Source organism: Pan paniscus, chromosome 12 (genome assembly GCF_029289425.2).
Source record: "Pan paniscus chromosome 12, NHGRI_mPanPan1-v2.0_pri, whole genome shotgun sequence".
Classification (NCBI taxonomy): domain Eukaryota; kingdom Metazoa; phylum Chordata; class Mammalia; order Primates; family Hominidae; genus Pan; species Pan paniscus.
Window position 1 is genome coordinate 39,641,511 of NC_073261.2, and position 13,751 is coordinate 39,655,261.

Consider the following 13,751-nt stretch of genomic DNA (forward strand, 5'->3'; position numbering starts at 1 on the left):
ATCCATCAGTAAACCTTTAATACACAGTAGCTGAATGTGAGAGCCAGGCCAAACCTAACCAAACCTGAATCTGAGGGCCAGGTTGCCACCAAACCTTCTGCTTCTGTATTTAAAAGAATCCTTATTAGAAAATATAAACAAAAACAAATACACAAAAGCATGCAGAGATATTAATATTCATTAATTTAAAAGCACTTAAATGCAATTGCAGACTGGATTAGCTAGCACAGTTTAATGGATATTAAGTCCTTTTGTCCCTCTCTACCCAACACACAGACCTTGTTTATCACACACCAATATAAAAGGCAGTTCTGGACTGCTCACCCAGAACTATCTTAAAATATTCTATATGTCATTTTTTTATACCATTACTCCATTCACTCCTTAATACAGTCAGCATTTTGCCTCACCAATGTAGATACTCCACCCAGTGGCAAAAGATCTGTTTAGATAATGAGGTTTACAATTTTTTTTAACTATTATTGTTCCCCTTCAACATTACCAGCTCTGCAATGGCCTCAGTGATTTCCTAGTACAGCACAGTGTTTAAGAACAGATTCTTGAGTAAAAGCTTTTTCCAAACCTTGATCCACTACTTCCAAATTATATACCTGGGTATTGAGTCTCAGTCTTCTCATATCTAAAATGGGAATAATGTCCCTGCATCATGGGATAGATATAAATGTATGTAAAGCACTTAGCTCACTATCTGGAACATGGTCAATACTCAATATGTGATAGCTATTATCCTCCTACCTATGACTACTATTTAGTCTGTTTTCATCCTACTTAATGAGGTCAAGTAAATCCTCAACTGCTTTCATCATCTGATCAAATCCACACCTCTCAGGCCTTCCATCATTTACCTTTCCCTATTCCCAACAGGAGCAGTCACTCTAATCAAGTCAATCTTGAAGTATCTTAAACATGAGTCAGGCATATTCTCAGTTGCTGTTTTGCCCTTTCCAAGCCTCAAGGAAAAATCTCATCTCACTGTTCTGCTGCTCTAAATCTTACCCATTCTTCCAAGTCAAATTTAAGATAGCAACTACCTTTACTTTATAATAAGCAGTGTCTATTCCATGCAAACTTCTTTCATGTAGCCTCAGAATTTTTCCAGTTATTTTACATATACAAAACAGCAATCTTATAAAGGACATGTAGTATGTGGTCAGCTTTTAATTATACCACATCAGATTTGAGATATCAAAATCTTTAGTACTATTTAACACATATGCACACATACCTAGAAGTCTAAAGCAATAATCATTTTTATTGACTTTTCTTAGGAAGTAAACTTTAAAAGTCAATTGACTGAATAAAATACCCTAAACTGGACTGAATTCTAGATTATCTAAAAATGGGAGAGGAAATCAAGAACAGCCCAAATACATTATTTTTACTAAAAAAAAAAAAAAATTGTCACAGAACAAATATTATTTATTTTAAATAAATAATGGGCCAGGCACAGTGGCTCACACCAATAATCCCAACAATGGGAGGCCAGGAGTTCAAGACTATCCTGGGCAACACTGCAAGACCACATCTCTACGCAAAAATGAAAAAAATTAACTGGGCATGGTAGCAAGCGCATGTAGGCCCAGCTACTTGTCTGGGACTTGGATGCTGAGGTGGGAGGACCACTTGAGCCCAGGGAGGTCAAGGCTGTAGTGAGCTGTGATGGTGTCACTGCACTCCAGCCTAGGCAACAGAGCGAGACTCTGTTCATAATAATTAAAAGCCAAACAATATCTTGGCTACCACCACCAGAAACTTCTATTCTGGTTATATTTTCAGAGACATGATAGGTAGGGAACTTTAAAACATAAGTATTAAAATATAAAAGGAAAAATACCACTGAGCATGACTAAAATTTACTAATGTTTCTCACTCAAAACCAGCCGGCTCATACAAGAGCCACTGGCTTCTTTGTCCTCATCCTGTGAGGGTGGGAGCATGTGTCCATAAAGTGGTACTCACAGGCTGATGGACATTCCAGTTTATTACTCAGGTCTGTTTGGCGTGGTTCTTAAAAGCCTTATGCCACACTGGATTCAGCTTTATCCTGTTTGGTCACCACCAATCAGGTCCACCCAGCCTTTACAACAGGCTGCCCAGAGCTTACACAACTACCGGGTTCAAATTAAAAGAGCTCCTGGAGGACTTAACAAGTCAATGGAGTCTTATGTGAAACAGCCTACACGGAATTCCTGATGTATGTGAGAAGCCCATTCACAACGTCTAGGTACTTCTATTGAGGAAACAGCTTCCTCTTCAGCTGAGGCCAAGTAGATGCCAAAAATACGGGGAGAGAGTGTGTACTGAAAGATATTAGGGAACTGAGCTAAAAGATCCAGGCTTTCCTCTGTGGTGGCAGACTACAGTACCACAAACACTATTCAGTGTCAGCTAAATAATATAGCATGTATGTACGCATTTTTTTTTTTTTTTTGAGATGGAGTCTCGCTCTGTTGCCCAGACTGAAGTGCAGTGGTGCAATCTCGACTCACTGCAACCTCCGCCTCCCAGGTTCAAGCGATTCTCCTCCCTCAGCCTCCCAAGTAACTGGGATTAGAGGAATGTGCCTAATTTTTTTTTGTATTTTTAGTAGAGATGGGAGTTTGCCATGTTGGCCAAGCTAGTCTCGAACTCCTGACCTCAGGTGATCCGCCTGCCTCAGCCTCCCAAAGTGCTGGGATTACAAGTGTGAGCCACCACGCCCAGCAGACTAAATAATATAGTTTCATATGACGAATGAGAAGAATCCAGAATCCAGGTCACCTAGAACCAAAACTACTTTCACAGGAACATGAAACAATTTTTTGGGCTGGGCACTACTCAGGAGGCTGAGGCAGGAGAATCGCTTGAACGTGGGAGGCAGAGTTTGCAGTGAGCTGAGATGGTGCCACTGCACTCCAGCTTGGGCAAAAGAGTGAGAGTCCTTCTCAAAACAAAAACAGAAACAAAAACAAAAACCAAAAACACCCCAATTTTTTTGAAAGAAACTGCATAAGAATTACTTGAAAAAGTCCTTATAACTTCCAAGGGCATGAAAAAAAAAAAAGTCCTCAAAAAAGCAATGAGTAAATTAAAATATGTGATTAGGAACCTTTACCATGAACACATCCCCCTGCCCAAATAAGCCAGAATGTAGATTATTCATTATAAATGTGTTCCCTTGATATCCACTTCCAAAAAGATACTTCCAATTTTGGCACCAAGTACATCCAGATAATGTTTTGCCTTAAAGATTAGTCAAAATATCTGACAACCCTTATGAATATCTATAAAGACCTGCTAGGTCTGGAGTAAGAGATGCTCAGCCAGGCACCAGTAGCAAGCAGGACAAGAGCAAAAGAAGGTTCTGATCATCATGACAGGACAACAAACATAAACTAGGAAACAGGGACATACATGGCATATATGGTCACCCTACCAGCTGCAGAAAGCATAATTGGTGAATTATTTGCCCAGCTGCTCCGGATCCTGGTCAGTAGCCCACACACTAGAATTATAGTTGCTGAGCCCATCCCCCCTTATTCCAAGAATCTCTGATTGGCTGCCTTGGAAGCTTTAGCTCTTCTCACTGTCATACCACCTTTGGTTCTACTGTCCAAATGCTGACCTTTTGTTATAACTGCAGGCAGCCTGGTGGTCACACAGATGTCCCCAAGAACTTCCTGGGGTTCTGTCTGAACTTTGAGCCATTTAGAATCACCAGGATGCCTTGGTCACTGTCAACATCAAAATGTGAATCTTCTTAGACACCACCAGTAGTTACTGTACCTCTAGAGGAACTGAGGGTTCTTCACCCACAAATGAAGACCATCTCTAAAGTGCCCCATCACATTCTAGAAGGATACAGCTGCTGGAAGAAAATAAAGTGTCCCACCACCACTCCCACAGTTCTTAAGCTCATACACACCAACAACCACTCCAGGAACCAACTGAAGACTTCAAATATCATAGTACCAGAGAGGGTTGATGCCAAACCCACTTCTAAAACTGTGTTCACTCTCTTGGAGTTACCAAACAGGCTTCACAACCTCAAAGCCATTTCACAATCTCCCCAAAGTCTCAACCTCCCCACAATCTCCCCAGTCACAATCTCCCCAAAGTCTGCCTTCCCAGACTTTGCTGGTGACTGCCATCACTGACATAACAACGTGGCTGGAACCCTGCTGCTGCCAAAACCACCCTCCAACTCTCTGGCCAAGTCAAACCCCTCACACCACTATGGGAGTAGTGAGAACTCTCTGAAAGGCCACTAACACTTCTGTAAGCCACAACTACCAAAACAAGTCCTCTGAGCCCATGCCACTCACAGTCTTGTCATACCGCACCTACCAGTGAACAGTATTGCCTTATAAGCATATAGTTCTGACTCAAGCAGCATCAAGCCTAGCCTTTTCACAGGATAATTTCTAACAGTTGGGTCTACCCATGAGTTACACGAACCACTCTCCAGATTCAATGAGCTTCTATTACCTCTGTTACAACTATCACTCTTGTGAGTACAGACTAAGTTAACTCATAAGACTGTTTAGAAGATGCCTTTGCTACAAAGGGCACTCCTCGAAAGTTCTTCCTACCCTCCCAGAAATTTACGATGTGTGAAGAGAAATGCCCCAACCAGTCACAATCTCCCCAATGTCTGAAGTAGTCAGAGGTATCACACAGTAACCTTGAATACTTCTCTTAGGCGCCAATAGGACTATGAACTCCATGAATAAAATCAGCTGGTACTAAAAATGGTAACTGCTTATAAGTCAACCACCAGGTCAAAGATGGCTTACTCAAAAAATGTCACAAGAAAAAAAACATCAAATAAAAGTGACCAGCCTCACTGCCTAGCAACCAACCCACTCACTCATTCACACAGAAGGCAAAATTGAAAGGTAGCTGGGACGCCCGTAGGAAGAAAACAGTTAGGATGATGCAGGGGAGACTGATACAAGGCTGTTATTCTAATCATCCCATAACAGAGACAGAGTCACAGCTAGGGAATTATTCAGGAATTAGGAAAAGTTACTTCTGGTAAACAAACTCCCACATACTGGGTTAAAATTTCTTTGGAACTTTATTTATCATGACCCTAGGAGCTCTAGTCATATATGCAAATGGATAAACAACAAAGCTATAAAAGCAGAGGGTTTTAATTTTGCTTTTATTTTTAAAATAATAGCAACAAGGAACTTTAGGAAGAATAACATAGTAAAACTAGACCTGTAAAAGTCATCAAAAGCAAACATGACAGGAATAGCATAAAGTAATTTGTGAAAGCTAGTATTATCAAAGCACTGACAGAAGAAAAAGAATGATGCTAAAAAATACAAAACACTTCTTTCAATACCATACCTTATCAATGGCTTTTCCAACCCGAGAAACACTGCTGTGGATGTCTTTGTGGTCTGAGGCCAATTTTTGAACAGTATCCTTTATTCTTTTACAGCACTGTGTCAAAACAAGTGAAAGTGTCCCTGATAATTCAGCATCTTGGCCTATAAAAAAACAAAGGAAGGATTGGTTACTCACTGAAGCAAACCCAAAGATGGCAAGTTTCTAATGGGCCTTTTGGACCATGAAAGATGGAAGAAAAGTGAAGAAAAACCAGTATCTGCTTTGAAGCTGATGGTCACATTCATAGATGTGATTTTTCAAATGGATACTCAGAAAGATATAATTTTTTTATTTTTGGAAATAAGAAAATTTTACTGTGAAAGGAATCATTTTTATCATTACAAAAACCAGCACAGGCTGTGAATAATACTGTCAAGGCAGTATTATTTTTGAGAAAATATGTCTAAGTGAATAAACTCACTTATTAAACCCAGTTACACTCTTCAAGTCATTCTCAAAACGTTCTGGTTGTTACTAAATTTCCTCAAGAGAGATGATTTAGTGCAAATGCTTCATATTCCATATAAAGAGGTAGAAGAAAACAAACTTCCCTGGGTACCACGATGTGCAGAAAGGAGTTAACACAGCAGGTCATAGACTACTACCCTTAGAAAGTCCTGCTTACAAAGTCACCTCTTGGCTGGCATATAGAAACCCGGGAGTTTGGGAGTGTTCCCATCACTCCCTAACTCAGTGTTCCCCAAACTTTTTGGCACTAGGGACCAGTTTCGTGGAAGACATTTCTTCCACGGACGAGGGCTGGGGGGAACGGTTTCAGGATGAAACTGTTCCACCTCAGATCAGGCGTTAGTTAGATTCTCATAAGGAGCACGTGAGCCAGATCCCTCGAATGTGCAGTTCACAAAAGGGTTCATGCCCCTATGAGAATCTAATGCTGCCGCTGATCTGACAGTGGGTGGAGCTCAGGCGGCAATGCTCGTTCACCGCCGCTTGCCTCCTGCTGTGCACGGCCTGGTTCCTAACAGGCCACAGAGGGGTACTGGTCCATACCCGGGGGTTTGGAGACCCCTGCCCTAGCTGAAAAGGATGGCTCATTGTGCCTAAACTGTTGTACAGTGTGATTTATGGTGAACATCTGCTTTCCTTCTGGGAATCTAGAATTTTGATACATGCTAGGCAGTGAGTACCTGGCTTTCTCCTGGCTTGGAGAAAGCTTCCAATAGTCCTCTCCCAGTGAAGTCACATGGAATATGTTTAATTCCTGCAGCCATGGTTTGTGAGAAGTGTTAAGTGTTGCCTACCAGGGAAGCTCATTAGAAGCTCAGTGCCCAGGGTTTTTATTGGGGGCTGGTCACCAGGGCACCCACTCCTAACTCTGGACTGCCTAACTTTGGACTTTGGACTTCTGCCCCATGAGTCTTTTCCCTTTGGTGATTTTGCTTTACACCCTTTTGCTGTAATAAATTTTAGCTAAGAGTATGATTATATGCTGAACTGTGTGACTCCTTTTAATGAATCACTGGAACCTAAAGGTGGTTTTGAAGACCCCTGACACACATGAGATCAACCAAAAGTTACTACAGTTTACATCCTTTCCCTGAGCTACCTCCCTCCAAATTTTGTTCCTATAGCAGGAAAAAAAGGAGGAGAAGGGAGAAAAAGAGACAGATAAAACAAACCCAGTTATGGTATTTGTCATTTCCCTCTCTATCTACGTATTCCCACCTGTAAGCAACAGGCCTGGTTTCTGAAATCCTAACCAACATTATTATATAGAAGAGGTTCTTGAATTTTAATTTACATCAGAATCACTTAAGTTAAAACAAAGTAGCTGGACCCCATCCCCAGAGTTTCTCATTCAATAGGTCCGGGACGGAACCTGAGAATTTAAACAAGGAGCCCAAGAGTACAACAGCCCTAGGATGCCCGCTCATTTAACCAATATTTATTGAGCACTCACTATATATGACAGGTACAGCAGTGAAACAAAATAACCAAAAATCCCTTCCCAACAACTTAACTTCTGGCAAGAGACGTAACACACAAAACAAGCAAATTATATACTACGACAAAAGATGATACATGCTACCTGGGGAAGAAAAGCAGGGTAAGAGAGATGGGGAGTGTGTGTGGGTGGAGCAACCGCAACTTCAAAACAGTGCTGGCATGGTAGGCTTCACTGAGTAGATGACACTGGAGCCAAGACTTGAAAAAAGTGAAGGAATTACCATGTGGCTGGCTACTTTGGGGAAAGCATGCCAGGCTGAGGGGAGAAAAGCCCTACTGCAAAAATACACCTAGACTATTCAAACAACAAAGAGGTCAGCGTGTCAAAAGTGGATTTCTGGCCAAGGAAAATGGAAGAAGAGGTCCAAGAGATAATGGTCCTGGTTTGGTAGGATCTCTTTGGCATTGTAAAGACTTATGCTTTTACTTTGACTGAAAGGGACCACTGCAAGGTTTTGAGCAGAGAAGGCATGTAAACTAATAAAAAAAAAAAACCCACAAAAAACATTTTTTTTTTTTTTTTGAGACAGGGTCTCGCTCTGTTGCCCACACTGGAGTGCAGTGGCACAATCTGGGCTCACTGCAACCTCTGCTTCCCGTGCTTAAGCAATCCTCCTACCTCAGCCTCCCAAGTAGCTTGGATGACAGGCGCCCACCACCACACCGGATAATTTTTGTATTTTTTGCAGAGACAGGGCTTCATCATGTTGCCCAGGCTGGTCTCAAACTTCTGTGCTGAAGCAATCCTCCTGCCTCGGCCTCCCAAAGTACTCGGATTACAGGCGTGAGCCACCATGCCTGGCCGATAAAACATTTCAATATGGTCAGTCTAACTGGCAACAGGAGTACCAGAACTGAGCAGGAAAATAAGAGGCTGTGGCAGCAATCCAGATGAGAAATGACACTGGCTCAGTCCAGGATTTCATGACTGGACATGAGTGAAGAAAAGGACTCACAGATGTCTCCAAGATTTCTAGCCTGGGTCAACTAGAAAGATGGAGTTGTCTTCAGTTAAAACAAAAACAATCTCAGCACTTCAGGAGGCCAAGGCAGGAGGATCACTTGAGCACAGGAGTTTGAAACCAACCTTGGGCAACAGAGTCAGACCCTGTCTCTACAAAACATACAAAAATTAGCTGGGCACGGTGGCACACGACTGTGGTCCCAGCTACTTGGGAAGCTGAGGTGTGAGGATCACTTCAGCCTGGGACGTCTCGGCTGCAGGGAGCTACAGCACTGCACTCCAGCCTGAGTGACAGAGCGAGACCTCAACTCCCCATCCTGCCAAAAAAGAATAAAGGCTAAGCAGGTATGAGGGGTGAGGAGAGAGAGAAAGTTCAGTTTGGGGCTTGTTAAGTTTGAGACATTGAGTAGGCACCGCAGTGCATAAGTGGAGGAGTTGGTGAGATATACAAACCTGGAGTTCAACAGCAGTGTTAGTGCTGGAGATACAAATTTGTGAGTCACTGACATATATATATATACATATATATATGATACTTAATGCATGGGACTATATGAAATCACCAGGGGAGTCAGTACAGACACAGAGAAGTGATAAAAGAACTGAGTCTTGAGAACTCCAAGTTTATGAGGCTGGGAAGAAATAGAACTGGAAAAGGAGGCTAACAAAGACTACTGAAGCACTAACTGTGATGGAGGAGGAAACTCAAGAAAAGTATAATGTTGGGGAAACCAAGAGAAGAAAATGTGTCAAGGAAGGAGGAGTAACCAGCTGTGTTGATGTGCTACTAGGTCAAGTAAGATGTGGACTGAGAATTGGCCACTGGATTTACAATGTGGAAGTAATCAGTGACGATGACAAGAATAGTTTCTCTAAAATTCTATGAAAAGAAATCCTAAAAGGTTACAGGGAACTGTGAAGAGGGACTATATTAAGTCTGGTTCAGTGATAACTACTGAGATAAATGAAAAGATAAGAAAAAAGCTTTCCTTATCTCTAAATACAGTTGCACAAAGTTTCTATCAAGTGTTTCCAACTTCCAATAACACAATTAGGCTTCCAACTTCTAATAACATAATTTAGGCTAAGACAAGACTTGGTACTTCAAGAAAATTTCAAAATCTGTTTAAAAGGTGTTCCATAGATTTCTTGGACCAAAAGCATCTAATTGCTTCAGCAGCTCTGTTCTGGCCATTTCTGATCTTTCTGTACCTAAAGCACACCTAACCTCAACAGCCTCATCTTCTCTATGAACCCATCTGACCACAGACTTACTCCCTCTTCTGAATTCCTGGTAACTTCTGATCTCTCCTCTACTCCCCCAGCACTTAATTATAACCCACTTTAACAATTTCATGTATATATACCATCATCAGTCTCTACTAAACATAAGCCCCCAAGGGAAGACCAAGTCCTTATTATAAATTGTATACTCCAGTTTTATATTAATAGTGCCTGCAAATGTGCAAGACATGTAAGTATCTGAATTGATGGTAAATAAAGTGAGGAAAAAATAGTTTTTGTTTTTGCTTTTGTTAGAGCCATATTCAACAAATGGTGCTGAGACAGCAAGATATCCACATGCAAAAGAATCACATAATATATAAAAACTAATTCAAATGAGCCAAATGCAGTGGCTCAAGCCTGTAATACAAGCACTTTGGGAGCCCGAGGTGGGTGCATTGCTTGAGCCCAGGAGTTTGAGACTAACTTGGGCAACATGGCAGAACTCCACCCTACAAAGAATACAAAAATTATTCAGGGGGTGGTGGTGCACGCCCATAGTCCAAGCTTCTAGGGAGGCTGAGGTGGGAGGACTGCTTGAGCCCAGAAGGTAGAGGCTGCAGTGAACCGTAAGCATGTCACTACACTCCAGCCTGGGCAACAGAGTGAGACCCTGTCTCAAAAAAATAAAATCAAAAATAAAAATTAACTCAAATGGAATAAAGACCTAAATGTAAGAGCTGAAACTATCAAATTCTTAAAAGAAAACAGATGCATTTCTGACCTTGAATTAGGCAATGGTTTTTCAGCTATGACACCACAAGCACAAGCAACCAAAGAAAAAATAATTAAAATGGACTTCATCAAAATTAAAAACTTGTGTTGCAAACACTATCAATAAAGTGAAAAGACAATTCATAGAAGGGGAGCAAATATTTGCAAATCACATTCTGATAAGGGTTTAGTATCCAGAATAATATAAAGAACTCTTAAAGCTCAACAATAACAAGACAAACAATGCAATTTAAAAATGGGCAAAGCACAAGGCACAGTTCACGCCTTTAATCCCAGCACTCTGGGAGGCCAAGGCAGGTGAACCACTTGAGCCCAGGAGTTTGAGACTAGCCTGGACAACAAGGCGAGACTCTGTCTCTACAAAAAAAATACAAAAATGTGGCTGGGCACAGTGGCTCATGCCAGTAGTCCTAGCAACTAGGGAGGCTGAGGCAAGTGGATCCCTTGAGCCCAGGAGGCTGAGGCTGCAGTGAGCTATGATTGCACCACTGCATTCCAGCCTGGATGAAAAACAAGATCCTAACTCAAAAAAAAAGGTCAAGGATTTGAATAGACATTTTTCAAAAGAAGATATACAAATAGCCAACAGGCACACAAAAAGATGCTCAATATTATTGGTCATTATGAGATGAAAATCAAAACTACAATGAGATACTACTTCATGCCCACAAGATTGGCTATCAGGAATACACAATGATAACTGTTGGAAAGGATGTGGAGAAATTCAAAGCCTTATCCATTGCTAGTGGAATATAAAATGGTGCAGACACCATAGAAAACAATTTGGCAGTTCCTCAGAACGTTAAACAGTTACCATATGACCCAGAAATTCCACTCCTAGTTATATCCTAGTTATATACCCAAAAGAACAACATGTCCACACAAAAACCTGAATCAGAATGTTCACAGTAGCATTATTCATAAGACAAAAACTGGTAACAAACCAAACCTCCAAAGAATGAATGGATAAACAATGGATTATCCAGTCATTAAAGGAAATGAGGTACTGATACATACTATGACATAGATGAACCTTGAAAATATTACATTAAGTATTCAATCAGCCAGACACAAAAGGCCACATATTGTGTCATTTCATTTGCATGAAAGGTACAGAATAGACAAATCTATAGAGACAGACATAGATTAATGGTATTTGGAGTGGGAGGAGACAGGGTGGGAATGGAGAGTGACTGTTAATGAGTACTGGATTTCTTTCAGAAATAAAGAAAATGTTTTTAAAAAGAAGTCATACCTCCTATCCATCCAGACACATTTATTTCTACAACCAGCAGACAACAAGGTAGGAAAAATACAAAAAATAAAAAGGGTGCCAGGTACGATGGCTCACGCCTGTAATTCCAGCACTAAGGAAGGCCGAGGCAGGCGGATCACTTGAGGTCAGGAGTCTGAGACCAGCCTGGCCAATATGGTGAAATCCCGTCTCTACTAAAAATACAAAAATTAGCTGGGCGTGGTGGTGAGCGCCTGCAATCCCAGCTACTAAGGAGGCTGAGGCAAGAGAATAGCTTGAACCCTGGAGGCAGAGGCTGCAGTAAGCCGAGATTGCGCCACTGCACTGCAGCCTCGGTGACAGAGCGAGACTCAGTCTCGAAAACAATAATAAAAAAAATAAAAAAGGATGAAGCCAAGCTGGAGGAAAGAGGTCACCTAGAATTTACCACTGAACTTTCACGCACCAACCTTGAAATCCACTGATATTTTCAAATCGTAGTAACTTACATATCTGGAGTTTGGTGCTATTTGTTACCTCCTTTTCTTCCTTTACCATCTACAAATTCCTCTAATTTTTGGTTTTCAATTTTATGAATGACAGATACAAGCAGTTTATGGCCCATTAATTAATACTGAGAGTTCTCAGAATGCTCCAAGGAAAAATAATTTCTGTAAGGTATTAGGAAACTCAAGAAAAGCAGAATGGAATAATCTGAAAGAGAACCCTGGGAAAGCCCTGTTAAGAGAGAAAGAGTTCACTAATGCATTTTCAAATGGATTCAGTGGAAAGCAGCCAAAGGTTTAAAACAGGTTTGAAAATTGCTATAATGACCAGACTGACAGTCAACCAAACTTCTATAAGTCCTACTGGGAGAGTTCTAATGTTCTTTTGATTTCTCTGTATGAAAACACAACCTGCTTCTAGGAGAACCTTTATGTGAAAGAAACTGGATTCAGTTCCTAGAAGAAAAGCTGGGGAATTACTATGACAGCCATCTCCACCATAACTACATCCAGGTTGGCCACTGCGGTGGTCACTTGTCACCCAGAAGAAAGTCCTGCACTAACTGTGTCTTCCAATGTAGTAAACCCAGGGAACCCAGGCCCAATACATAAGCCTGAAAGAAACAACTCTGACGCAATGCTCACTCATCACTGGAGGGTCACAAGTACTTTTTAAAGTCAGTTTTATGATTAAACAAGTGTAAGAATTAGCATGTTCAATATAAGCAAAGAACGAACATATGTAGACCATCTACGTGTGTTGCTTTATTAAGTTAAAATTTTCAATAAAATAGAACAGCACCTTTTATCATATAAACAGATTTTAAGCACGACACTCAAAATTTTCAAGTTCTGCCCTTGAGCCTCACTGCTTTGCCATTTTAGGATGTATGCCCACTAGTTTCACAGAAATAATAAATAAGAAAAATGTTTGTTTCCATAGCATCCTATACTTCCCTATCAGAGTTTCACACTTTGTTGTAAATAGTTATTTGTCCCTTACTCCCACAAAATTAACTTTAGTAGGAAATATGACCAATCCCCAACATTTAGTATAGTAACTGGCAAATACTACACGTTCAGTAACTAGTTACCAAAAGAATAAATATGAAAATAATTAATTATGTATTACATAATCTCAATTTCAAACCCAGCATTGAAGACTGTCTGGTACTACCAACACCCTCTGAAATTGCCAGCAGTTTCACTCAGCAGTTCACTGACCCCTCACTCTCTCACAGAATGTTTAGCATCTGCTACACAGTAACACTGCAGCCTAAGTTCTGCAAATACCAAGTAAGTTAGGAAATAATACTGTTCCTGTCTGTCAATAACATTATTGCCTAAGTAGAAAATCCCAAAGAATCTACACACAAACACAATCCAAGAATAGATGAGAGTTCAACAAGGTCACAGTACCCAAGACCAACACAAACATACAAACACACATATGCATGCATATTTTCAAATAAGACACATTCACAAAAGAGTCCCCTGGCATCAGTTATAAGTTCCTTCTCTCTTCCAAATAATGACCTCTCCCACCAACCCCAGGAATTAATGGGCTTGTGCTCTGACTCAAGTCACTTTTAAGACCGTTTCTTTTTCACAAAACTATTTCCACATTTGTCAAAGATGCAATGAAACATCTCTAATATAT

General features: G+C 40.8%; 1 protein-coding gene across 1 annotated transcript in view; it reads right to left on the reverse strand.

Moving 5' to 3' along the window:
• RMND5A (required for meiotic nuclear division 5 homolog A) overlaps positions 1-13,751 on the reverse strand; it is a 58,291-nt gene that overhangs the window by 31,623 nt on the left and 12,917 nt on the right. Inside the window, exon 2 of the mRNA XM_034953504.3 lies at positions 5,359-5,501. Coding sequence (XP_034809395.1) covers positions 5,359-5,501 — 143 coding nt within the window. The remainder of the gene's footprint in view (positions 1-5,358; positions 5,502-13,751) is intronic.